This window comes from Polypterus senegalus, chromosome 17 (assembly GCF_016835505.1).
Source record: "Polypterus senegalus isolate Bchr_013 chromosome 17, ASM1683550v1, whole genome shotgun sequence".
Classification (NCBI taxonomy): domain Eukaryota; kingdom Metazoa; phylum Chordata; class Cladistia; order Polypteriformes; family Polypteridae; genus Polypterus; species Polypterus senegalus.
In genome coordinates, this window is record NC_053170.1 from 38,553,439 (window position 1) to 38,581,132 (window position 27,694).

Sequence of the window (27,694 nt, forward strand, 5' to 3'; positions counted from 1 at the left end):
TCTTAGCAAAAATAAAACTTTATTTCCGACTCAGAATTAGGAACTAAAGAGCAAAAATGTGTCATGGTCACTCCTGGCTAAGGGATAACAAATTTTTTTTGGCTTAGCCTGAAAAAGATTTTTGGTATTGATTGCAGTGACGTCGCTCCTCATCCTTCCCTTAGCAATTACATAGGAAGGAAGCTGAGGGAATTTATAGAATAATTTGAGGAAATGGGGTCATATAGCCATATCAGAGGTCCTGCCCGAAAACTGACAAACTCTGAAACTCAATCTTCCTGATAAAATAAATAAGTAAATAAAAATGAGTTTATCGGGTAGCTGAAGAACAGCAGTTGGTACAGGATGTGTTCTGTTCTGTTTAGGTTGTGTACAATCCTCATATGCCTATAAATCCTGGTTAAAAATATAAAACGAATCACTGCCGATTATAGCTATTAACTGTCGATTTCATGACACACTCACAAACACTCACAATCAGACATGGAAGTAATCTAAATTTACATATATTTGATAGTGCCCAGAGAAAATGCAGAGACAAGGAGAACAATGCAAAGCCCACACAAACAATGTCCAGGCCAGGATTTGAACTCAGTATCCCAGAGCTAAGAGGCAGCAGCTTACCTCTACTCTTCCCAGATTGAAAAAAAAGAAATAAAAAAGCAAACTCTACTTAAAATAACTTTAAACTCACAGATAATAAAATTCCCACATGAAACACATAGAACTAGAACAACAGCAGCAGTTTTCACCTTGTCTATTAAAACACAGGTAATCTTGGGAATGATTTTTTTTTGTATGCTAAACATGATTTGTATACAGTATTTTGATGTTCATCTCCATTGCCTTGAAAATAAACTCATAAGTTAATGTGTTTTGAGGTGTTATGATTTGACTTGAAAAAGGCCTGTGTCAGTACTGAGGTACTCTACACATGTTAATACTTCAGGAAAGAAGGGCTTCACTGTCCAGATTAGAAACAATAAAACAAACTTCACCAGCAGGAAGGAAGAGATATGAAGTGCCATTGGCAAAAGTAAAAAGAGGTCTCTAGTGCAGATGAAATTTGTAAGATAAAAGTTCAGACTACTGCCGATAACTGCAGTGAAGGAAACAAGAGAATTTAAGCATGCTAGATGACAGGACCCTAAATCATGTACTGTACATACAATATAAGATAATGCTCTTTTGTTCATTTAGGAATCCTGCAAGGAGCAGCTGGGTTTTGCTGTTGCTAAACTTCATTAGTGCCCACATTGCTCATGAGACCATGAGAGTAAGAAGAAGCAGGAACACAGTGAACAGTACATGACCTTGAAAGAATCCATATGTACTGTATGGTCTTTATGCACATATTGTTCTTGTAATGGTAAGCCTAAGCTGCGCTGAATGATTTTCAAATTGTTATAAGAAAGAAACGTGTTGTTTAGCACAAAGTGCATTTTTCCAGCTCTTCAAAACCCATTCCTTTCATTAGAGTCAATGAGCCAGAAATTCAGATACAATCATCAGTCATCTCAAGAGCTGAGCAAAGTAACAGGTTAAAAAAACCAGAGATTTTTATCAGAATAAAAATATGCTAATGACAACCATATTAAAAAGAATGTTAAAAAAAACTGCTGGCAGATGGCATTTGTGTATAAAGCTAACAGAGATTTTTTTTTATGACATACGATCTGTTTAATGGTTCAAATTAATATGTAACAAAACAGGTACTTAATTAAAATCATAAAAATGATAACATAAGTGAAGCAATCTTGTTATAAAGGGGTTAATGTCTGAAATTCTAATACAGCTTAATTTCTACTACTGAACTATATTTGCTATCTATATATTTTACATACGAATTAGAAGCACTGAGCTTTTTTTTTTTTTTTTTTGCAGATTTTTCCTTTTTGTTTGCTACAGCATTCATTAGCAAATCCAAACATTTCATTCTTATATTTCACAAGCTTGCTGGTTTGTTGACTGGGGATGGCTAACTGATACCGATCAGGGTGTAGGCTCCCCTCACTGCCACTATCAGTTAAGAGAGCTGCTGGTACACAATGATCCTATCACTGATAAAGAACAAACACGAACCTGACTTGACTACCATAGACAACCCAAATAGTGTATATCCCTACATATTTCAGATATAACAAAGAAAAGACAAAATCACTTACACAGAAGCATGATTGATTCAGGATTATGTAGTGGTACAATCAGGGCCGGATTTTCCTAAAGGCTAACTAGGCTTCAGCCTAGGGCCTCAAGATCAAGAGGGCCCTACATTCAAATTGTTAGCAATTTGAACAAACTTAAAAATGGGAGGTGAAAGGGCCTCATAAGTGGAATAGCCTAGGGCCTCTTTTCATCTAAATCCGGCCCTGGGTACAATGGTTAGCACCACTGCCTTATACCTCCTCTCAGCTGCATTTTAAGATACACTGCAGCATTTGCCTATGTGGAGTAAGCATGAACTCCTTGTGTACATGTGAGCTTTCTTAGAATATTCTCTCACACCCAAAATGTTTGTATTTTAAGCAAACTGCTGATACAAAATCAGCCTGGTGTGAAAAGGTGTGAGTGTGCAGTGAAACTGATTGCCTTTCCAAACAAGATTATTTTCTGCTTAATTTCTAATGCTGTTAGTACAGACAATAGTGCCCAAAATCAAATGTACAAAATTGATGCATGGTTAGGTTAGTTAACTTTATCTGTAAATTACGTTAATTGTCTAATTGACGTTAGCCTTTGTTATCAACCTTTGACCACATTACCCTGATGTTTCAATACCTCAAAAATGAAGATTTTTTGAAAATGCTCTCCAGAGTCCTAATCTTCCAAAGATCCAGCCTCAGCATGATGTGATGTGAGTGAGTGTAAAAAAATGTATATTGTAATCGTGCTCTGAGTTGTTTGTACTTATTATGTGGCTTTTTCCTGATTGGATCCTGCTTATTACTGGTCATCCATCATGGAAAAAAATATTCCACCATAGCAGAGGTTGTTTTCCATGGTGCATGTGCTTATCTGTATGCATCTAAATTGCGTTTTTGTACAGTTTGAATGCTGCAAACATGTGCAAAAGGCACATAATTTGCCCATCTCTATAATTTTGTGATAAATCCTGTGGCGAGCAGTGTCGCCAATCCTTCAGAGATTTTTACTCTGATATGCTCATGCCTAGTGTAGGTGAACATGTACGTCATATATGTCGTCAGTCTTTTAAGCATAGGTGGAGATACTTTCATAAACAATGTGAAAACACTAGAATGGACAAAGATCATTTTGGTTTAACACATGCAGAACAGACTTTTTTAAATGAAAATGTTGTAGCGTGGACATAGCCTAAGTAAGCTATGTATGTCTAAGTGTGGTTATATGTATCTTTGGACTGGTGTCCCCTTCCATAGTTGATCCTCACCTTACGTAATAGTTTGTGGCTCCCAGTCACTCCGAATTAGATAGAGTAGTTCTGAAAATGTGTGGATAAAGTTTATCTAATCTAACCAAATATATATAACAATCCATCCATTATCCAACCCGCTATTTCCTAACTACAGGGTCACAGGGGTCTGCTGGAGCCAATCCCAGCCAACACAGGGTGCAAGGCAGGGAAAAAATCCCGGGCAGGACGCCAGCCCACCACAGATATATAACAATGGGTGGAGTATTTCCACAATGTGGTAGTCACTTTGTGTGGTGGAAAGTGTAAACCATTAGATGGCAACATTAGGTGTGAACATAAATATTTCAATGCAATCTCCATGAAGAAAAATGAAATCTTCACATAAAAATGTGTGCCCTGTGTACAGTATTGCCAACAGTGATGTGCCAGACTTCAAAGAATGGCGATGAAAGACACCTCTGTTTTGAGAAACTGCCATAAAAACATTCAAATTAAAAAACAAGTTGGTGTCACTCATACTGGGGATTTCCAAGATAATACTATACAGAGTGCAAAGTTTCAAATAAAGAAATGAATTCATTTGAAACTTTGAAAATTAAAACTCATAAGTAAATTAAGATCTGACTTTTTTACACTATTTCTTGACCAATCCTGGACAGCTTGGTGGTACAGTGTTTATAGACATTAGCTCATATGTCCAGATACTTAAATGTGACCGCTGGTTGCCATCCACATGACATTTGGATGCTCACCCTATTTCTGAATTTTTATTTTTCTGGATAATTTGGATTTCTCTCTACATCCAGAAAAACATGCATGTTACATTGACTGACAGCTCCATCTTGCCTAGTTATGAGAGAGTATTAGAATATAAATAAGTATGTTGAGTGTCCAATCCAAGCATGCTCCTGCCTTGCTCAGGACATTGCCTGGTATAGAAGAAAATTCCCTGTCTCACTGAAATGAACTAAACAGAAAATGGACAGCCAGGATAACATATTTCAGTTCTCCAATTCTGTATGAAACCCTGAGCATGTTTCCTAAACTGCAAGCACTCAGATTTTAAAGATATATTAATATTTGCACTTATGATTAGACAGTTCTATAATTCAGCATGAAATCCTGTGCACTCCTCTTAAACTCCAAATACTCCAATTTAGATATATTTAAAAAATAATTTGGCACTGTTGATTTGACAGATCTGTAACTTAGCGTGAAAGCTTCAACAAGTTTCTTAAACTGCAAGTGCTGCAATTGTAAAGATATATTTAAAAGTTCCAGTATTTGGCACTTGTTAGTTGACAGTTACTTTTAATGAAACTATCAGTTAAACAGAGTAATGCATTGTATTGCTGGCTTTTTGTGATGCTATGTAGTTAGTGAATATTCATATGCACCACAATACAAACAAATTATCAGACTTCTGGGCAGCACTGGCGCAGTGTCTAGTTGACAGTACCTCACAGCTCCCAAAGGCTGTCATGTCTGCAAGGGGATTTTCTTCAGCTTTCCTCCCACATGCCACAAACATTAGCTGGTGGCTTCAACTGGAGTGACTGTCCCATCTTGGGTTAGTTTTTTGTCTTGTTGCTAGACTAGGTTAGATTATCTCCCTATAATCCCACACAGGAATAAAGGTCTCATAAAATGGATGGATGAAACAATGTAATAACTAACTGCAGGCAATTAGCACTGTATTCATTGAGTTTATTTTAATTGCAACATATATAATAAAAATAAAGCTTTGGATTTCCATTACAGTTAGAAATTAACATGCAGCCTGATTTGTTTATATTGTATGCTGGATTTTGCATTTTTTTCTTCCATCGATGAAATGAAGTTAATTTACTAATACACTAGTATTATTGATATAAAATAATTAGTAAAAAAGTGTAGTACACTTATTACTTGATAATTAAGTGTTGTTAGAAATTGAAACACTTTTCACTTGCCATCTCAATATATTTATTTCCAGGCTTTGTTTATAGTTTATCATGGTATTTACTGATACTTTTTTCCAACACTTAACAGAGTTTTCCTGTCCACGTCTCAACAAGGCGTCTTGCCAAGCACAGCAGTTATTTTGTGTGTGGTCATTGAAATGAGTAGATGCCATTTTCGCTCTCTCTCTCTCTCTATAATCCTGGGCAATGCCATCTAAATGAGACCAGTCTTTTACTCTGTATACAACACATTTATTGTTCAACCAGTCTGAAGTTTGCTTTTTTAAATAGAAACATTACAGTTAAATTACAGAGTTCTATTATCAGTGTGTCATCAGACCTTATGTGTGAATGATCAAAATGCTTTACTCTGTACGCATTTAGCATGATCTATCATGAGCTGGTTATCCATTTAGCCTTATACCACCATGCTACCCTTCATTTACTAAACAGATGAATATTAACCACAATTATTATTCAAAGGGTGGCATTTGTTAAGGTGGTTTTGACATTACAAACATTACACTATATTGTATGCTTCACTCTTAACTACATTATTTCTGAATTATTGTTCACATTTTGTAATGAATAAGCTGTGGACTGAGAGTTTATTATGTTAATCTACTCTGTAATTTGATATATATTAATGTTCTTGTTTTACTATAATAGAAAATAAAAATATTCAGTATTGACGGATTACACTAAGCCCATTTCAATAAATGTGGTGTGGGATGTTACAATGTATTGACTTAAAGCTATAAAATCAATAATGTAATTGAATATAACACTCTGGAAATGTACTGATTTCATGTCATTGTTGGGTGGTTTATGTAGTAATTACACTCTACAAGGCAGTAAATTGTTCATTCTCTAATTGCCTTGCTTAAATTACTGTAAAGTGGTTATCTCAAGTTACGTCTTCCAATGGTGACGTAAACATTCCTGCATGATTCTGATAATGAAGATATGCATTATGTTGAATTTATTGTCATACCTTTAGTGAGTTATAGCCTGCCTGCACATGACTGGCTTCCCACAGTCAGATATTGTAATAAGTGCATTCAAAAAATGTTTGCAGCTCTGGTCTCTATGCTACCTAACAAGACTAGAAGCTGTACAAACAAGAACATGCATCCCTGATTTATTGGGCATGGGCAAAGAAATTAAACATATAATCAATCAAGCATATCAATTTAAATTAAGGGAGAACCACAGTACAGAAAAGAAGAAGGACTTCTTTAAACCTGAACAACACTTCAGAGCCATATACTTAAAGCAGAGACCCTAACAGTCATTTTCTAACCCACTTAATCCAGACCAAGGTCATGGGGTGTTTGGGCTGAAGCCTATCCCAGTTAAAATATGGTGCAAGACAGGACCACACTCTGAACAGGGCACCAGTTCACTTCAGGCTGAGTACACCCTCACACACCAAACACAGAGTAAGGCCAATCTGGTGTCGCCAATTCGCCTAAACTGCATGTTCTTGGACAGTAGGAGGAAACCAAAGCACCTGGAGGAAATCCATACAGACATGGGGAGAACATGCAAACTATATGCACAGATGCAATCCCTGGTCTCCTAACTGTGAGGTAGAAGTGCTGTAACTGCGCCACCATGCTAACCTACACCCTGACAGCTTTCTAAAAATATCTGTTTCAGATAAATCGGCCAGTTTAGCTATTTGCAAACAATATGGCCAAATGGTCAGCTCTCATTTGTAAAATGTTTTATGTTCTAAAATGAAGGATGGATAGATGGAGCGTTGATATTTTACTCAGTTCAGCTTAATAAAAACAGACAGGCGGACATGTTGTTAAAATACCACCACACGTTTATTCACAAACAATATTTACAATAATTGGTCACTAAGACCCAGTCACGTGCACAATACCCCAAACACAGTCCTGGCCTCACAATGCCTTATCTTCGGGCCGCCTCCACACTCTCTTCTTGCCTCGTCCTGCTTCCACTAGACTCCAGCCTTGAATGAAGGGAGACGGCCCCTTTTATACAGGACCCGGATGAGCCCCAGGTGTTCCCGGCATTCCTCCTCTAGCCACGCCCCAGCGTGGCGGAAGTGCCGGCTGTCCTCCCGGCAGCTCTCCGGGCGCCGTCCTAATTCTTCCCCCCAGCACTTCCTGGTGTGGCGGAAGTGCTGGGGTAACAGGTCCCCAAGGCATTGGGGCGCCTCCTGGCGGTGACCACTGGCCCCTACAGGGTGGAACTTCCATGCCTTGTACCCGTGGCCCCCAGAGCAACCAGGAAGGCGACCTCCATGTGATCCAGGGTGGGTGCAGACCCACATCCGGTCCCTCATGGCGTCGCGGCCGGGTCAACACAGCATTACATCTCAGAATAGAGAAGGATTTTGCTCAGATAAAGATTAAGTGGGCCAAATTCTCATCCCAAGGCTTGCCTGGATTTAAGGCTGCCTATTCAATACACACTTCTGACATTGTAAAAAATATATATGTAGAGAGTTGTACTATGTGTCAGAACCGTAAGATTGTTTTCACTATAGAATGGTGCCTTATAATAGTTTGCTGTTTGTTTACTTCAGCGAATTAATTTTTAGGTCACCCTTATGTATTCAGCTCTGATCTGGGAGAAGGCCAGGGATTCTAGCTATTTAGCCCAATTTTGCAACTTTGCACAAGTGCATGATTTCTTCCTTACATTAATAGGTTCTGATACTTACCCAACCTCTGTTTGGTAATATGACTTTTACTTTTGACAGTTAAGGATTAAAAGGAATTGTCAGAAAGAAAAGCAACATTTAGTTGATTAAGCTCATTAAAATGTGTACAAACCACAATAGAATGTGTACAAACCAGCAGAGACCATTCACTTCTACCTATCTTGTTTGGTTAGCTATTAACTAATTGACCAGATAACTTTATCTAACTCTGTTAGAAAGGGGACATGGTGTCTTTTTTAATAACAGGACGAGGCATGTTTGTTTTGGACTCCCACCAGCCTCTAGGCAAATATGTTTTTCTTGTTTAAATGAACACGCACTAATTTCACTAACAGTACTGCTAGGTTTATCTCTGAGAAATCTGAATGAACAAAAGGTCACTGCCCCAGACTGAAGACACTAAGTCTGAATGTCCAGAGTATGCACTGTTCTGAGTGGCAGCACATTTTTCTTCTGTGTTTTATTTTTATCTTATTACTGCTGAAAAGCCACATTAAGAGAACATGAACTGTAGTTTTTGTTGTATTGCAGACACATTTTATCAATAAAATATGTGTTACAGAAATATATTTTAGCCAATTACTATTTCTGAGCATAGTAGCACAACTACTAAATCTGTGTTTGCTAACTATTTTGCATGTTAAATTCATGTACAATTGTAAATTTATAGTAATATATCTGACTTTCTTATTTTATATCTCTTTTCTTATATACATTCATAAGATGTTCTTTTATTGAAAGTAGTGAATTTTTAAAAAGACAGATATGACTTGTAACTTGTTACCTTATAAACCCTCTTAGTCCGATGGAGAGTTGTTGTTGGCTCTGACATGTCATACATTATATTTTCTGTGCCATCTTTTATAATAAGCCTGATTGGGCACCTGAAATCAACAGCATGGACTGTCTTGAACATTTTTGTATAGAAGTGGTGGGGGACCTCATATCCAAAAACCTTGTGCTGTGTTCACCTGCTATCTGAAGGCATTTTTACAATAAGTTAATTTGGAGCGTTGTTTTCTAACTTTGGAGAGACTGTTTACATAGTCTGATTGGTTTAGGTAGATATGAACATGCTAAGCTCACTCTGGTTTGGACCAAAACAATTATACCGAGATCCTTTGGAAACAGGGGTCTTGGCATGGCACCAAGTGAACCCTGGAGTGGTTCACATGATGTATAAATGTGATGCGAAACAAGACCAATCTATTTACAGGAATACTTTGCATTATGGGAAACATTTCTACTAGTATATTGTCAGTCGCTGTATAAAAACAAACCCACACATGCATACAAGTTTGCATAAAAGAACTCACACAAGTACCAGTCAATCCAATCATACCTAGCATGTCATTCAACCTCAGATCTTTTTTCTGTCTCACAAATCAGATCAGATAGTAGCTGAGCACATAATGTGTAGATTCATCTGTGATCTGGTTGATCAAACCAACCACATACAGGGCTGGTAAGAAAAGAATGCCTTTTTTTTGACCGACAATCAAGTACCCTAATCTTGCAACGCAAGAGTGATGCATGCAGGGGGTATGTCCTCTCAATACAATTACAATGGAGGCACACTAATTGTGATACTATGTAGTTAATGTCAATAAAACAGCACTTCATCTCTTCCCTCTCTGTCTTCTCTCTCTCTCTCTTTCCACCTCCACTCTTCCTCCGGCAAGCTTCTTCCACTTTCTCCTGACTCTGGCTCCCTGAGTGAAGTGAGGTGGTCCCTATTATGCTGCACTTGAGAGCACTTCAGGTGGACCATCAGCTTTATCTGGAAGTATTCCCAGATGTGGTGGAAAACCAAAGTAGGGCTCTGCAGCTACCCCTGACTGTCCCTACAGAACCCAACAGGGCTATGCCAAACTCCAATTCCCATGGAGACCTGCGAGAATCTGAGGCACAGCTGCATCCCAGTGGGGCTGCCATCTAGCACATCTGCTCCCACGTCCATCACAAAAGTAATGCATTCTTATGTTCTATTCTAGTAAACAGATAAAAGACATTCTTCTCACAGAGCTCTGCTTGGTAAATACACCACATATTTATTGCAAATGTGAAAATTCATTGCACAACTCTTGAATTACATGACAATTCTTCCTGGGAAAAAACTCTATCTTCACAATTAAAGAAGTCCATGACACACTCTCAGGATGTTTATTGTTACGTCTGATTTGTTTGAAGGCTTGCTATGAGAAACAGAACTAAGCTAATTGAAGATTTAATCAAAGTAACTAATCATCTCCTGATTCAACACAAGGAAAACCCCTTGAATTTCTGGATTTCTGACTTGTGACGCTTCGCATTCCCACTTCAGTGCATTCTCACGAATTTCTGGTTGGACTTTTCAGAGATATGGGAGATTGCTGTTGATTTATTACAGTTAAAGATAAACTCTGTTTTTTTTATGAAAATAAACAGAATACTAAACATATTAAATGTGTATTACATTGCTGTAATGCAAGTCAACCACAAAAGTTTTATTTATAGCTGAGCAGGTTATTTTCTTCTTCTCTTGAACAATTGGCTAAATTGGTCAGCTTTACTCTAACACCTCAGACTATTCAGGCAGCTTAGCTTTCATCTTATTGTTCAGCTCTTACCTACAAGTTCATAGGGCGTTCATGTTGAATTTCTGTCTTGTAAGCTTCTGCTTACCATATGTCAGACAGCACAAGAACACAGTATTGCCCTGTCAGCAGTCTTTGAGTAGTCATACTTGAAAAGTGTTACAAATTGTCATTGATCTTTTGTCAGTTTAACTTTTAATCTTGACAGGATTTCCTGGAAGTTAAGGCACTGAAGTGAGAATGACCAGGTTATTAGTACCCTAACCAATACTCTGTGTGACCTTAAGTGAGTCATTTATCCTTCAGTGCTCCAGCTGTACACTCATTTACTGTGAAGCTTTTTTTGGGATATTGTTTCCCTATGGAAATAATCAACATAAGCTGTTTTTCTGAATTAAAATTATAATTCTTTTAATTATACTTATCTTCCCATCAGACACTTTGGTTAATATCCTGAGCTAACTGGCCAATGAGATGAACAGAGTTTTATGGTAACATTTGGCCATCAGTAAAACTGATCACAAAAAGATATGAACAAAGTGGAGAGAGGATTACCACAGTGAACGCTACACTAAATCTTCACTGCAAGAACCAACAGAGGTAAGTAGAAGCACATTTTTTAATGATGCCATGTAGTGCCAAGTGACAATTTGATTAGTCATTAGCCACTTAACCCTGTGTTGGTACGCTGAAGTCAAAGACCTAAAGCGTGTCCACTTTTGTGTCCACGACTGCAGATGGGATTTAGAAAGTACTCAATTTCTCCTCTAACCACATTTAAACACCAGGGCCCAAATGATCCAAGCTAGCATAAAAATACCATGGCCACACACTTTTTTCACTCTCTGCCCAAATATGAAGAACTAGATTTTTTGAATTGCTGTAGGTTGCTTGTTCACCTCTTTTTAGTATGTACAACATACTTGATCAAGTCTTCTTTTATTTGTTTTACATACTTGATTCACATTGTGAGATATAATAACTTTATGTGACTTGTATAATAGTTAAGATTACTTCCATTTACCCCTAAATATCACCCATGGACAACGAAAGCATCAATTTTGCTTAATTGTTTGTTTTTTGTCATTGCTAAGCTTTCATTTTTGCTGAATTTCTGATTGTTTTTTCCATATACAAAACCTCACAGTTTTCACCTGGCAACTCTGTAGGCAGCAAAATACAATAGAAACTTAAAAGCAGTGGTTTAGCTTATTGGTTTAAATTCCAGGTCTCTCGTTCCAAACTTTAAATTCTGCAGTGGAGAACTAGGCTGAGTATACCAGAAGGGAAAAAGGCTTCTACCCTGGACGTGTATACTTGTGGATAGCTTCTTCATACTGCTTTCTCTTGTGATTGCTACTCACTTGCTTTTCTCTGTACTATGGTGCAGACACTGGATATAATTAATGGCCAGGGTTGTGTCAGAGAATACTTTCTTTAATGTATTATTGTGTTTTATTTCCTTTCTTCATGTTATGTCAGTGAGTGGTCGAGCACTTATAACGTGTTTGTTTATTTTAATTTTTACTTATTAATCTTTAGTTATGTGCTGTTTTGGAAGTGGAAAGTTCATAGCTAGTTAAGAAATGCTACCTCAAAATCGGAATAGCTTTGGGAAATTACTTCTATTCTTTTATCTTTTTATGCTTCTGTGTTTACTGTCTGTTTAACCCTTATTGTGTGTGCATGACCCCCCAAATCTCCTAGTGAAAAGCAAAATAATTTTGCTTAGTGTAACATCTGGACCACAGTCCTTATGCCAGTCATGACTGCTGCTCTTGAACTCCTGACAGCTTGAATAAATAATACTGTTCTTTTCAAAATCTAATCATTTATCTTAGCTGCTAAGATCATTTACACTTGAGTACAGACATTTTATAAGTCCTGAAGTAACTGTCATGCTGGTAAATTTAAATATAATAAGAGAGTTATTGTTTCAAACTATAGAAGCATTCTCCTTGGAGCTTGAAGGACTGCTTTATAAACCTGACTAGATCTTATTTCGATTTGGAGACTATTAACAGCCTGCTGTTTATGTGCTGAGAATAAGGATAAGGAGATATGAATTCACTCTGAGCTGGAAATTCACAATAGGATTTCCTGGCACGCAGTCTTTCATTCTGACTTCAAATCGCAACCACAGACACTGCCTCTACGTTGAGGTGCAGAGAGTTAATTTGGCTGGGGACCAGTGCAGAATATGTGGTCTGGCAACAAATGGGTGTGCTTTCCATTCTATGAGACATTTGAATCTCTTCTGCCTCAGCAGGAATTAACTAGAAAGGCTTCTAAAAACAGCAGTTCATTAAAGCAACCTGCGTATTCAAGAGCGGAGTCTCATTTAACCTGGACAAATACATTTCCACTCATGCTGCATGATGTCTGTGCTTTGTTTCAGTGCTACAGTAAAATAAATTATCTTCAAGAGCTGGTGGAGAACACCTTTGCAGGCGGCATGTCGTTCACAGACTAACAAAAAATATGAACTTGAGTTTATGAGCTGGAGGTGTTTTGATTGCTCCACTTTATGGTATACTTGTTCAGGTAAGTGATGAATTTTGCTTTCCCTTGGGAGAATTATCATGTGCAGCAGTTTCACATTTGAATCTAAAAAGTTTGTTCTTTACTAATCCAGATGTTGATGCAACTATTCCATGGATCCTGACATTGTTCTCGTATTTAATGACATGTTTTAACCATTCACTAAATAAAAATAAAACATTGTAGCATAAAATGTAATATTTTTCTCTATCTGTGATGTTTTTATCACTTTCTCAGGAAAAAAAACTTTAACTGCTGTGTGGATTGTAGCCAAATTCATGTCTTTGTGGACACTGTGGTATAACAGTCTCTGCTGCACTCCTCTGCTGTTTCCACAGTAAAATGGACTTGCAGATTTCTGTTCTAGTAGCTGTGAGTTTTTGTTTATTTAGAGAAAATGCTACCCACTGATTTGTTGATAGTCTCGCCAAACTGAACAATGGGGGAATGCTGCATGCCAGGCGACTGTTCACTTGTTTGTTCTTTTGGCATTCTCTAAAAATGACGTACTTTCTCGATTCATATCATGTTCCAAAGTGAACAAATTCTTGTTTTCAACTACTTCTCTCAAAAGAAGAAGGGAACATGAGATATCTACCAGTATTATACTTAATTAAACAACTTAGTTGTTATGTCTTCGGCTGCAGAAGAGGTGAAGTCCTTAGAGTGTGAAAATGTGTCTAGAAGTTAAATGCCCCTTTTGCAAGTGCCAACCACAGTATTTAAAGTATATAGTTTGTTAGTAGGGTGGCCAAAGATTAGCACTCTTCCATCACCAAACCGGGGTAGGATGTTTGACTCCTGACACCAGTGTGGCATCGGAGCAGTATGCCATAATGGATTCTCCTTTTTAAAGGGTTTCTTTTAGGTGCTTTGCAGTCCTTAAAAGGACAGTTCTCCATTGCAAGCTTGCCATTTTTATAGGTACCCTGAAAACTGGTTATGGAATACCAGCTCATGCAATAGGTGGCTCATCCCAGGCTGATGCAGCTTGTCATCACTGTTAAAATATAAAGAACTGTGAATGTTATTTCCAGTACAATAGATTTAGTGAGAAGTCAAGCAAAATGACACCTTTTATTGGCTCAAGATGTCTTGCATGAAGAAGGGGCCTGAGTTGCCTCAAAAGCTTGCATATTGTAATCTTTTTACTTTAGTTAGCCAATAAAAGGTGTTATTACATTCATAATGGCTAACATGGTACAACACCCTAGTACTACAGTACGATAGATTGAAACAGTGCTAAAGCTCAACTTGTTTAAACCGGTCTGTTTACCTAATCATGGGTGCTTATCTGTGTGTTAGGATCTAAGGTATTATTTGCAAATTTTCACATTTGCTGGGGTATTCTTTCCTAACCTTTGTGAACGTGAAGACATTACTGTACTTATATGGCGACTTATAAATTTTCCCCATGTCTGTGTGATATTTTCCCAGATTAGTTAGTCTTCCTCCAACATCTGCACGTTAAGTAAATTGGTAACTTTAGATTGAGTGAGTGTGGAAGTGGCTGAAACTTGTCCAAGATTGTTTCCTACCTTGCACTCAATATTACCTGGGTGAAATGGATATAGATAATGCAATGAAATAGTTTTTTCTTCACTTTTCACACTCACACTTTCTCATGTGTGTTTAAATAGAATGTTCTTTTTAACCAAAGCTGTATATGTAAACAGATAGATAGATAGATAGATAGATAGATAGATAGATAGATAGATAGATAGATAGATAGATAGATAGATAGATAGATACTTTATTTGCCCCAAGAAGGAAATTTAGAGTTTTACAGATGTTCAAGAACTATTACAACAAACCAAAACAACCCTCCTCAAATACACACATGACTTGTGAACAAGAAGATAACATCTGACTTGGCTTGTCACAGTCACAGTGAGGCATTAAGCATAGGTATTGCCGTTGATATAAAGAAACCTCCAGTAGTATTTCTGGACACAGGTCTGATTGAATATTGATTGGTTGTAAGTATTTAATTGTATACTTGTATTTCCTCAAATTCTTACCTGGTCTAATGATTTTCAGTATGTTATCTTTTCCTTTTTGTAATGTAATTCATGTTTTTCAAATTTCTTTGTTTTGTTAAAGGTGGTATATAATATAAAGGACTAAACCTAATTAAGTAGATTTTTAATTGCTTACCAGCAAAGCTAAAGTTCTGCGCAAAAGAATTTCTACCTATTTTAAACTACATACAATTTTTTTTGTGGCAGGAGAAACCACCAAATTCCAAAATGGATGTCAGGAAAGAGATGCACCTTCTTAGCAACAGTTTTGCAGCCTATGCTTACATAAAAGGTAATACATTTAATGATGTTAATAGGTGAAAAAGAAACAGTACAGCTTCAAAAAAATAATGATTTTTTTTCATGCAGAGAAATCAGAAAATCACACCAAAGTTCGGGGTTGCACTGGAGGACACTCATTGTTGGCTGATGCTGAAACTGGAGCACCTCAAAGCTTTTGATACACAGCATTAAATACACTTTTAGGACATTTTTGCACTTCCTGTCCTACTACCAAATTGGCTAAATATCTAATATTCCTCTTCTGATTGTACCTTACATGGCTGAAAATATATCAGATAGAGAGGGCAGGTCCCTGGAATGGCCATGTTTTCCTCCTAATGCCAAAGTAGCCTGTTTAAGTGCTCACATTTGCATCACAAACCAGGAAAATATAACTAAACTCCAGAAATTGGTGTAAGTGCCTCCAACGTTTGCCTTCCCTTTACACTTTGATTCTTTTGTTTCAAAGAACAAATCAAACTAAACTGTGCTACTGACCTGTGATGGTTCACTTTTGTATTGTCTGAATTCCATGTGCAAAAAGCTCCCGCAGAGGACTTACAAAAACATTTTTCTCCTTTGCAACCATGAAGCCTGTTTGTGGTATATCCTAAATTGCTAAGCATACATATACTGTATGTGGGTGTACACACTGTACATAAAGTATATTATCTACAGTTAAGCTTAAAGACATCTTTAGTATTTAGCTCTCTGGCTAAAGGATCTGGGTTGGTAACTCAAAGGCTGCTGGTCTGATTCCTGGTGCTACTCCATTGGTCCCTTGAGCAAGGCCCTTAACCTGCATTTGCTTCAGGGGTACTCTATAAATAGCTGACCTTCCATTCTGACCCCAAAAACTCTCTGGAGAGATACGTTGGGGTATGCAGAAAATGATAAATTCCTAATATAAGAAACTGTATATGGTGAATAAAGGATTAAAAAAAATTATCATATTTGTCCATATGAGCTATGTTTAATGTGTCTGTCATGGTGAACTTTTAAGTTAATGCAGCAGAGTTTGATCTGATGTAAATATATATTTATCATTTGTACATCACTGAAACATTCCATTATTTATACCACATGCTCTGCTTTAATACATTCTAGACTTAGCTGATTAAATGAGTGTGGTGTCACCATTGATTGATGGTCACATGTAAACTGCATACACTTTACTTGTAAAAAATTAAAAACTTAATATACACACAGCCCTTTTGTAATCTTGGGATATTTTTGTCATGTGGCATTTTGAAACAGATCAACCAAATATAAGAGTAAATAAAGCATTAATGCAGAAATATGCCAAGTATTGTTTCAATTAATGACTAATGTTTATTCAAGTTGTGCATTTCCACATTTATTTAGTATTAATTAATAAACAGTGTGTATTTTACATAAAGAGTTTATTTTGGGGCTTTGTTCTTTATTTTTAGCATATTTATGTTTTACCTCAAATTACACTGAACGTTCAATTACCAAGGAATAGTCTATCCCTTCTAACCCCTAGAATTTATTACAAAAGTCACTATAAATCACGAATTTAAGTTACACCAACAAGAGATTAAAACATTTAGGTGTATCAAAGCAATGTGTTCTGGTTTACTAAATCAACTACAAAGGGAACGGGTGTGCAGTATGAGTTAAAGTTTGTTTTTAAAGATGAGATGATGTCATGCTTATTTATACAGTTTTGAAAAATTTGCAATATTTTGTAAAATGATTTAAAATATCTAATTGAGAAGGTGTACATGATTGATGTGAAATAAAATGTATTGCTCAAAACTTCATAATTGTGAAATTTTAATATCTGTAGACCACAGAGTGAATAAGTATGAGTAATGCAATATAGATAATCTGTTATCAGTTCCATTCCTGTGAATTAGACTCTTAGTCACTCAGTAATTTCCTTACTTAACTGTTTCTAAATTTTAAGATGTTTAAATAATTTCTGAAAGTTATCTCTTAATTTGTAACTGCCATCAAAAGGAGTCATCATCTGACTGATGGGCACGGCTTATAAACAGCAGTCTGTAGAGTCTGTCACCAAGACTGGTCACAATCTATAACTAAAAAAGGTCCTTACAATAGTTCATTTTTCAACGTATTGTTAAAGTATTTACATATCCATGCAAAGATATCTAAAGTGAATAACAATGAATAATAATTTTTAAGAACTCAAAATGTATATGTTGGCTGAAGAAGTAATAAGTAGCTAGTATAATTGCAAATTTTCATACATTGTTTAGTCTCGTGTGGCCAGATGAGATTCTTGGAGTGAGAAAACACGTCTGGGGAGAACTCATTCAAATTCTTTGTAGTGGACGGAGGCAAAATCTGCTACTGAAAATCCAATACTCATAGGTGTCCTTTTCTAAAATTCTGGCCCCACTTTCATCCACCCCATGCATTACACTGTTTTAGTACACAACTAAAATCATAAGTGAAGCAACATCTTCATGGCTAGCAAAATTTAATGAATTTATTAAGGCAACATTTACAGTAATGCTTCAGAATAAAAGGACGTTAAAAATAATGTTTAATGCAGTAATGCGGTCTAATATATATACTGATACGGGATTTTTGTCATTTACAAGTAAAGCAGTAATTTTAACTTTAATGATTCGTTTAGATATGCAGTCAGAACAGAGAAGCTGTGCAGCCTTGTCTGTGGTCCATAGATCTGCAGGTATCATAGTCATTAGACACATTGATTGTTCCCAATGTATTGACTGCAGGACTTCACATCTTCTGTAAATCTTTGCTATCAACAGCAGTAAGACCTCACCTGCTTTTAACCCTGACTGCATCATCACAACTGTGTGCAACAGAGACCACATACAGTCAGCTACACTTTTACTACCACTCCAATGATACTTTCGAATGCCAATGTATAATCTCATTTTACGGAATGTTTTCCATTTGCAACAAGTTATGTTTATTTTTAATACATGAAAGGCATTCTCCACACAAACCGTACACATTTACATGTTTAACAGGGGTGTTTTTTGAATATATTTATCTGTTGTATTCACACGCTTGCTATCAGTCAGATGACATGATCCCTACTTTGAGCTGCACCTTCATGAGACTCTAGATTGGGTAAGAATTTTGTCACATTTAATGAACTATCTAACTGTTCCCATCCACATTTAAACAAATTTATTGGTTGTCTGCAGACTATAAATTGTGATAAGATGAGATACCATGGTACTGAATTAGCATTGGGGTTATACATTTATTCTTTGTGAAATTATGTTCTTTTACAGATAATCCAGAAAGCTTTGGACTTTATTTTGTTATCGGTGTGTGCTTTGGCTTAATCTTAACACTTTGCCTGTTGGTCATTCGCATCTCCTGTAAACCACGAACAGAGATTATAGCCGGAAAGAAGATCCTAAAGGATTGCAGTGAAGAAGAGGATGATGATGATGATGATGAAAGTGAAGAAGAAGAAACAGAGGCCCCCAACCCTACCACAGAGATTGCAGTAGGCAACCACAGTCAATCTGATGGAACTTTGAATGTCAATGTGTTCACGTCAGCAGAGGAACTGGAACGGGCTCAACGCTTGGAGGAGAGGGAACGAATCATTCGAGAAATTTGGAGGAACGGTCAGCCTGACATTCTAGGCACTGGCACTGGTACAATCGGTAGGGTGCATTACTATTAACACCTTAATTGATGGACCAATACATGATATGTTTCAAAGAAAAAAACATGATTATTTTTGGACACTGATGCTGAGTGAGGAGACAATCAGTTTTTTGTCAAATATATGAAGAATTCTTATCAGAACTGAGCTGACAGTGGATATACACTACTTAAGAATGATTATTGTTTTTCTTATTTCATTGGACTTTGCCTTTTACTCTGTTCTTCTTCTGGAAAGCAAGTGTTAAGTCGAGTACTTACACTTGTACATATCTGAACATATGTTTATGAAAAATATATAAATGGACTTGATGTTATATCAATTCATATATGTTTTCATTTGGAGTATAAAACTGAGGGAAAATGAACTCCTGGATGCCATGTTATGAAAAGCAATTGACGTGACAAGACAACATAATTGCTTTTGCAGTATTAAACTGTAATGTGACTTAAAAAAGAGGTATATGAACTTCAGAAATCCTGATAACAAAGCAGATATACCTATAAGGTTTTGTTACAAAAAACAAATTCATTGTGTGCAATAAATATACTGTTTTAAAAATGATCTAATGTACACTGTTCTATAAAAGAATCCGTGATATGAATCTAGAATTACTTCACTTTCTGCAGCACCCAGGTAGATCTTTATGATGTGGTTGAAGTAACAACATGAAAAATCACAAAACAATAAACCAGAGAAGTCTAAAACGCCATAGTTTGGTTAGGTAGGTGACCTTCACAAAAATGCATCTGAGATGAACTAAGTAACATGTCAACATTTCCAGAAATCCATCTACCACACATTTAGTTTAGGAGACCTACAGTTTTTTCAGTTATGTAACTTATCACCCAGACTCCTGTTTGCACAAGAACAAGATTAATTTTGCACTCTCAAAATATGCATTTCTTGGAGTTCAACTTATTAACTTCCCATAAGTAGAATCATAATAAGTATTTTCAGCATTTATATTAAGAAGAGCACAACTTTTCACCTACAGTACAATCCCTCTTAACTGACCACCTCAGGACTGGCCCATGGCCGGTTGCCGTTTTGGCCGGTTAATCCGACGCATACCTATTTTCATGTAGAAAAATATTTCTAAGGTATGTACTATACCTCTTCGACGTTCCTGAAGAAACCATATCCACAAGGCTTCATCCACAATTTCGCACACAGGTTTTTTTCTTGTATAACAACTGCACAGTGTGATGTAGTGGGTCCACAGCTCAAATCAAAAAGGCAACCTTTTAAATAAATAATCGCCTCACTTGCGGCTTAGCGAGTATGTGTGGCCGATTGGTTCCCGGGGAATTCATGATGCGGGCGATCCTAGCTTAAGTGCACAGGTGAGGAGTTGTTCACATCATTAATTGTACCTGGTAACTGCTAATTGCCACATCTGATCCACGTCCCCGTGATAAATAGAAGCGCGAGGCGGCTAGGGGGAGAACAGGAAAGAGCGGGAGGTTAATGGAGAAGGAAGCAGATAGAGGAAAGCTGGTGCAGGAGAGCGAGCGAGCGAGCAAGAGAGAGCAGATTCGATGGAGCAAAGGCAGGCAGCTGGAAGGTGAACCCCTGCAGATGAGTGTTTGGCCGACACTCAGTGGGGCTAAAGAAAGAGGCGCTCCAGCTGAGCGATCACGGAACTGGAGTGACCGGTATGGAAGATGACTGGCCATTGAAAGGCAGCAGCAGTCATGGAGGTTTTGGTCTGGTTTAGCCTCAGCGTGAGCACCCTGGCTGCTGGGGAAAGAATCCAAGTCTCGGTCCGGATGGAGCCAGACGTAGCCAGGGATCGGAGGGCTACCGGACCAGTGTGGAAGGCAGCTGCACCTGTAGGTATGGCAACCTCCCTGTTGCAAAGCCCGATGGGAGAAGCAGGGGAGCCTTCAGGTAGAAAGGAGAAGGCACCGTGGAAAATTCATAAAGGAATATGTAAATGGAAATCACTCTGAGTGTAGGAGCCCTCTCACCTTCCAGGAAAGAAGGAAGTGCATACATATAATATAAAGAAGAACTTGGGATTAAAAAAAAATGTTTATTTTATTTTAACAGGCCGGTTAATCCATCGGCCAGTTAATGCGGGGCCAGTTAAGAGGGATTGTATCGTATTTTTATTTTGGTAGAAAATATGAGGTAAAGCAATTGCAACATTTGTTGTATTCTTTCAGGTAATCTATGGATGTGAGTATCTGCAAAAAAAAAAAAAAAATGAACACCCTTATAAAGGAAGAAAAACTTTTTGTTAACTGTTTCTTTCACATTCCCTTAGACTTCCGAAAAACACAATTTACAAGTATTTTTATGGATTAGACGTCACCTGAAGACATCGTGTTCTCATCTCTACCATCTTTCTACCTATCAGTTCAAAATAATGTTATATTGGGATATCTTGAGATCATTTGTGTGGGACACATGTGTATATGTTATGTGTGTGTATTATATATATATGAAGATGAAGGGTCAGGGCACCAAATAGTGATTCTCGTATACCTCTATTGCTGTACACAGAAAAACACAGTAGGTTGCAAAAATACTACTGACAGTAGTCTCCGACCAGACTGGAGAGAGATAGCAGTGATGTCAGCTATGACGTCTATGAGGCGGGGTCAGGCACCCCAGACCCAGAAGTGACATCATGCATTGTTGGCCCATGATTCTCTGGATCTGCAGAGGGAAGAAGACGAGAGATGTTAGGAGTCACCGCCCACCTACAACTTTAATTTAATTTAGACCACTTTGCAGAGATCTTTTTTCACTTTAACAATAACAAGTCTTTTCTGTTAATCAGTGTCCAGAAAGCAAAATTAAATCCACTGTGTTTCAGTGTTGCATAACAATAAAATATGAATACTTCCAAGAGGGTGAACACACTCTGAGGGTGACAACATTTGGAAAGACAGGGGCCTCCCTCTCAAAAAGATAACTGAGAAAACTTATAATGAGCTGACGAGCATTTCAAGGACCTTGTAACTCACTCAAGGAGTTCCTATTCAAATGCCAATTTTCCTGAGGAGTGCTTTGGCCCTCTCCATTCTCTTTCTCTATCCTTCTTTCTAAATGTATGTATCTGAATCTTGGATCACAGAAGACATCAAGAAAAAATGTCCAAGGGCTTCTTTAATATATTATGCCTGGAGAGGGGACAGTCCCCTGGGGTTTTTTCTTCACTATAGACACAGTTGTAAGCTTTCAGGTTGGAGTCTTCATCCTCCTTAACCAATATAATGGTGCATCCCAGGTTAAGTACAAGGTCCATTCCTTCAGACATTTGTAACCAGATTTTATGTGTAGTTGGAACTTGCACTGATGATGTCACTTAATGGAAAAATTAGCTAAAATGAATAATGCTTATTACTTATTTTACAGAAAAAGCATTTCAGACTTATTAATAAAATGCCTGTGAAGCAACAATAATGTACATTAAATAACAAAACACAAATAATTCAAACTGAATCATGTACAATGTGCTTAAACACACTACAGTTTTTGATAATGGTACAGTACTTCATAGAGTTGAAAAATCTATAGTGATGACTAGAAATGCTGCCACTAACTGGCAATTGCTTTATTAGTAAGTTAAAAACAGGAGTCTCTATATGAGAAGTAATTGAAATTTGGTCGAAAAGAACAATATTGGTGAATACTGTATATATATATATATATATACTGTATATATATACATACAGTATATATATATACTGTATAATATAAGAGAGACTAGATAGCATAGATAGGGATGAGTGCAACATACACAAACAAGAAGAACTTCCTGGAAGTACTCACTCTGAAGCATTATTTGGACAATATTCCATTACTCTAAACTGCTATCACAATGTTGAGAGAAAAAGGGTAATTGACAAAGGAAGATGGACTGACCATTATAAACCTTAACATTTTAGGTCTTTCCTTTAGAGGAATTACAAAGGAAGCCATGGTTGTCAGTGAGTACAGTTTCCTACACCATGAAAAGGAACTTGGAAACTGGAGGAAGCTCTGACAGGAGCAGGTCTGGCAGACCCCACGCCACAACAGAGGCAGAAGACATGTTTGTGTGTTTGATCCTGCACTGTTCCAGATTCTGCCAGAACTGGCTTAGGTTCCTTGCCATCCTGAATCTACAATAAATGGGTTCCAGATATTCTACTACATAATCGGCTGTAATGATATATTAAGTTTTAAACTTTTTTGCTTCGAAGCTAGGCATATTATAGGCACATTATAGTTCTGAAAAAGAGAGGAGTTATCAAATTTTTAAAATGTATTCATAGACTATGACATTCACTTGAATACACTTCACGACAAAATCCTGCATAAAAGGAAGTAGCCAGCCTCCATAGGAAAAGAAGAAAATTGAACAAAATGCCATTTTACTTCTTTTAAAATGGCCTAGCTTTGTTAAACATGGCCAAGATTTTAACACAACAGTATGGCCTACATTTAAAGATGTTAAAGCGACATCTTTCAAAATTTTAGAATTGAAAATCTAACATTTCAGTAAAGAAATAATTACTCCATAAACTTTACAGATTCTCAGTCCTAACTGGAAAACGTTCATACAAATTGGCATTTTTGGGTGTTGTTACAAATGCAGTTAAGGTTATTAGAACATTCTTCCTCATCTCGTCAACAACCAGTGCCAGTCAAATCAAAGGAGTCAGTTCAATTTTTTTGAAAGGAATGAGCACTGATAATATCACAGATCAACACTTCTAGACTTGTGTACGTAGTCTGGTTATCGACGCAGCAATCTGTGTGTCCCTAGAGCGTGGTGGCTTTGGTTTAAACCAACAGTAGCCATGATTCTTAAAGTCAGCATTTGGAGGAATTACTGCGCTGTTTTCAGTTCACATTCCAGGGGATTTTACTGAATGGTTTAAAAAATGTAAATAGATTAGACCTTTTGCCCTGCTTTAATAAAACATTGCTTTTAAAGAATAACATGAAATTTAATTTGTCACTGTTTTCACAGTATAATTCTGTACAATTTTTTAACATTCAGGAAATTTCTGCAGTTTTAATAGATAAAAATGAAGTTGAATGGAGAAAGAAGAAAAGCTGTTTCTCACATCTATGAGTACCTCCTGAGGTTGTTTGTACCAATTATAAAAAAACTAAAGAGAAGAGCTAAAGTATTTTTTTGTAAGCAAATAATAACAAGAGAGGTATAGTAAAGTATCAAACACATACCTAGAGAAGTAAACAAGTTTTGTTCTCCTGTCTTTCTGTCTCTAAGAGCATTTTTCAGTCTCTTCATTTTCTGGTCTCAATTCCTTGGTGTCAGTAACACTTTGCCCCGAGCTCACCTGTAGACTCCAGTTTTTAGATGAAAGCAGCAGGCTTCAAATCCCATTATGAGATTGATTTTTAAAATAATGCTATTTTTAAAATAATTGCCATTTTTTCATAATTTCTAGGAGTCAGTGACTACCAACAGAAGTATAGGGCTACTAGTCCACAGCTCCTCCAGTCAACTGGAGGAAATGCATTCCTGAGCCATCTTTCACAGAAAAGGACAGGAAGTCATGCTTGCTTCTAGGCTGTGTGCCTTGTTTAACGTAAACTGGATGCTGCTTTTCCCTTATGGGGACTGCCTGATCCTCTCTAGCATCCGGGAGGAATCTTCATGATTTCCTCCCAGTCCACGAGGACCACTCTCTCTCATACAGAATGTCTGGAAAAAGTGAAAAAGCCAATTTGTAACTGAAAGGCTGCCAGCTTTGAGGCAAAAGACAGATTTAATAGTTGGCAATCAGATGCACCATTTTGAATATTAGCCATACTAATCACACAACATAATTATCATACGTTAAACCTTGAAACAATTTTACCTGCATTCTTGTATAGTTATTTTCCCGGCAAATAAAGTTTAAAATGCATCTACAATTTTTCAAATGTAACAATGATGTAATGTAATAATACAAATACAACGGTTCAGATGGACCAACATTACCTCTTCTCAAAGGCAGAATTTCTTCAAGTAAATAGTGAGTCATGTATATTTAGGCAGAAGCAGTTTACACAAAGCATCATGGGAATTTTGAAAAAAAAATAGTCATGGAAATGAAGCCAATATTTTGACAAATTTAAAGAGTATCAGGACAGCTTAGCTAATTAGCCAATCTGTTATGTTCTTATGTAGAACAAATCTGTCTATATATAGTGTAGGTCAAGGGAGACAACATTAAAAAGATAAAATAAGGCCTGAGTCTTCTTGAGCTAGAAAATAAAATCAGCATTATCTGTTCAAAGCCAACTGGATGGCCAGACCCTTCACTAGGCACCTATTAACGCAACTTCCACAAAGGCTGTGGTCCATCAATAAGGTGGAATTGTAACATTCACCCTAAGCTCAAGGTAAGATATGCTACATTTTCAGTTGAGTCTTAACTAAAGTTCACTTTGTAATGGTGGACCTAGGATTTTCTGAATTTCCTCTCTCAATGCAGGCAGTCACGTAAAGACAAAAACAGACATTGCATTGCAATATCCAAAGAACAAAAAAAATATAATAGCTGATTGTCTATGTGCAGCATTCTCAAATAACAGACACTGTAAAACTTTAAATTCATCCTCCAACTCAATCAGTTTATCCCATCCATATGTACATAAATAAAAACAAAAACACTTTATCTACAAAAGACAGACCCGATCAGTAAACCCCATATATATACGCCCAGGAGGATGTGAGGAGGGCTTGTGCCTCCTCCAGACCGTGAGGGGGCGTCCGTCCTGGTTCTGTTGGGGGCCACGGGTCGAGGGCATGGAAGCCCTACCCTGTAGGGGCCCGTGGTCACCGCCAGGCGGAGCCCCAATGCCGGTTTATCCCGTACGGTCCTCGGCTGGGGCTGGAGCCTGGCCGGGATGCTTTGGAGGACCGGAGGAGGGCGAGTGCCTCCTCCAGACTGAGTGGGGGCGTCCGTCCTGGTTATGCAGGGGGCCTCGGGTACAGGGCTTGGAAGCCCAGCCCTGTAGGGACCGTGGCCACCGCCAGGCGCCCAGTGCCTGTTTATTCCGGGAGCCCGGCACTTCCGCCACACCAGGAAGTGCCGGGGGGAAGACGACAGGGGACACCCAGACGGCTTCCGGGTGTGCAGCTGGCATTTCCGCCACACGGGGGTGTGTCCGCGGGAGATTGCCGGGAAGCAGCTGGAGCCCATCCGGTTCCTATAAAAGGGGCCGCCTCCCTCCAGTCGTTGACAAGAGTCGGGTGGAAGAGTGGCAACGTCTGGAGGAGGAAGGAGGCGGTGGGAAGAAAAGAAAAGAAAGAAAGAGAGAGAGAGAAAAGGAAAAGAAGAAAAGAGAAGGCATTGGATTGGCCTGGACTAAGGAGTTGGGGTTGGTGAGCGAATTGTGAAAAGATAATTGAAAATAAACCTGTGTTTGTGGGTGACATCAACGTGTCTGCCTGTCTGTGTCGGCGAGGTTCACAATATATATATATATATATATATATATATTCATGGCATTCGTAGTCTGAATCACAATCTGATTGTATGGGTGGTTACCTACCAGGTAACGCTTGTGGTTGGTCTGCAAGCTGACAAACATCCACCATGGTGCCCTCTTTCAGTTGCGAGAAGCAGATCATAGAATGATTGAAATAGTTTTACTGTCAAATAATGCAAAGAGTACGCGAAACGTGTTTCACCCTAATTCAGAGCTCATCAGGCGTACACACTCACTACACCCCTCTTGGGGAATCAACCTTGACGTCAGTATATATATATATATATATATATATATATATATATATATATATATATATATATATATATAGTGCTCAGCATAAACAAGTACACCCCACTACATTTGTCAGAAAACCTTTAGTTTCCTTTCAGTATCAACATTTTCTATGAGACACTGTACTACAAAATACTCCCACAAATGTGGGCCATTGATTGCAAACAAGATTTGTTAATTTGCACACACAAAAAAGTGATTTTCCTAACAAATTCATTCAAGCCCATATTGAAAAAATGAGTACACCCCAATTATAGTCTTAGGAGAAAAGCCACACTTAAGACAACAAAATTCTAATTAACAGGCATTCAACCACAGGTGAGTCTAATTATTCACTTAAGAGGTGTCCAGCAGACAGGTGACTATAAAAGGGCATTACTTAACTAAGAAAAGTCCTTCCCATTTCATGCTGTCATCAATGACTCCACATGGAAGAGAAATGTCAAAAAATCTGAGAAAGGAAATTATTACTTTACACAAAAAAGGTGAGGGCTACAAGAAGATCAGCAAAGCTTTACAGTACATATCAGTCAAAATACTGTAGCAAAAGTGATCCAAAAATTTAAGAAAGATGGAAGTGCAACCATATGCTCTATACTGAAGGAGAAGATGCTGCCATCACTCCGTGCACTTGGTCGTCGTGCACTTTTCCAACACAACAATGATCCAAAACACACATCTAAAGCTACTATTGCATTTCTGAAGAAGAACAGGGTGAAGGTGATTGAATGGCCAAGTATGTCTCCTGATCTGAACCAAATCGAACACCTGTGGGGAATTCTGAAGCGACAAGTTGAGCATCACTCTCCATCCAGCATCCAGGCTCTAAAAGAGGTTATTC

General features: G+C 37.7%; 1 protein-coding gene across 6 annotated transcripts in view; it reads left to right on the forward strand.

The window, feature by feature from the left end:
* eva1ba (eva-1 homolog Ba (C. elegans)) overlaps positions 1-19,674 on the forward strand; it is an 83,418-nt gene extending 63,744 nt beyond the window's left edge. For 3 of the 6 annotated variants that reach the window (XM_039739306.1, XM_039739307.1, XM_039739305.1), the window contains 5 exons: positions 1,201-1,369; positions 11,051-11,214; positions 13,013-13,158; positions 15,384-15,468; positions 18,725-19,674. In XM_039739306.1, coding sequence (XP_039595240.1) covers positions 15,405-15,468; positions 18,725-19,128 — 468 coding nt within the window. In that variant the 5' untranslated portion in view covers positions 1,201-1,369; positions 11,051-11,214; positions 13,013-13,158; positions 15,384-15,404 and the 3' untranslated portion in view covers positions 19,129-19,674. The remainder of the gene's footprint in view (positions 1-1,200; positions 1,370-11,050; positions 11,215-13,012; positions 13,159-15,383; positions 15,469-18,724) is intronic. The other 3 variants (XM_039739309.1, XM_039739310.1, XM_039739304.1) reach the window with 1 other exon arrangement.
* Positions 19,675-27,694: the final 8,020 nt, after the last annotated feature.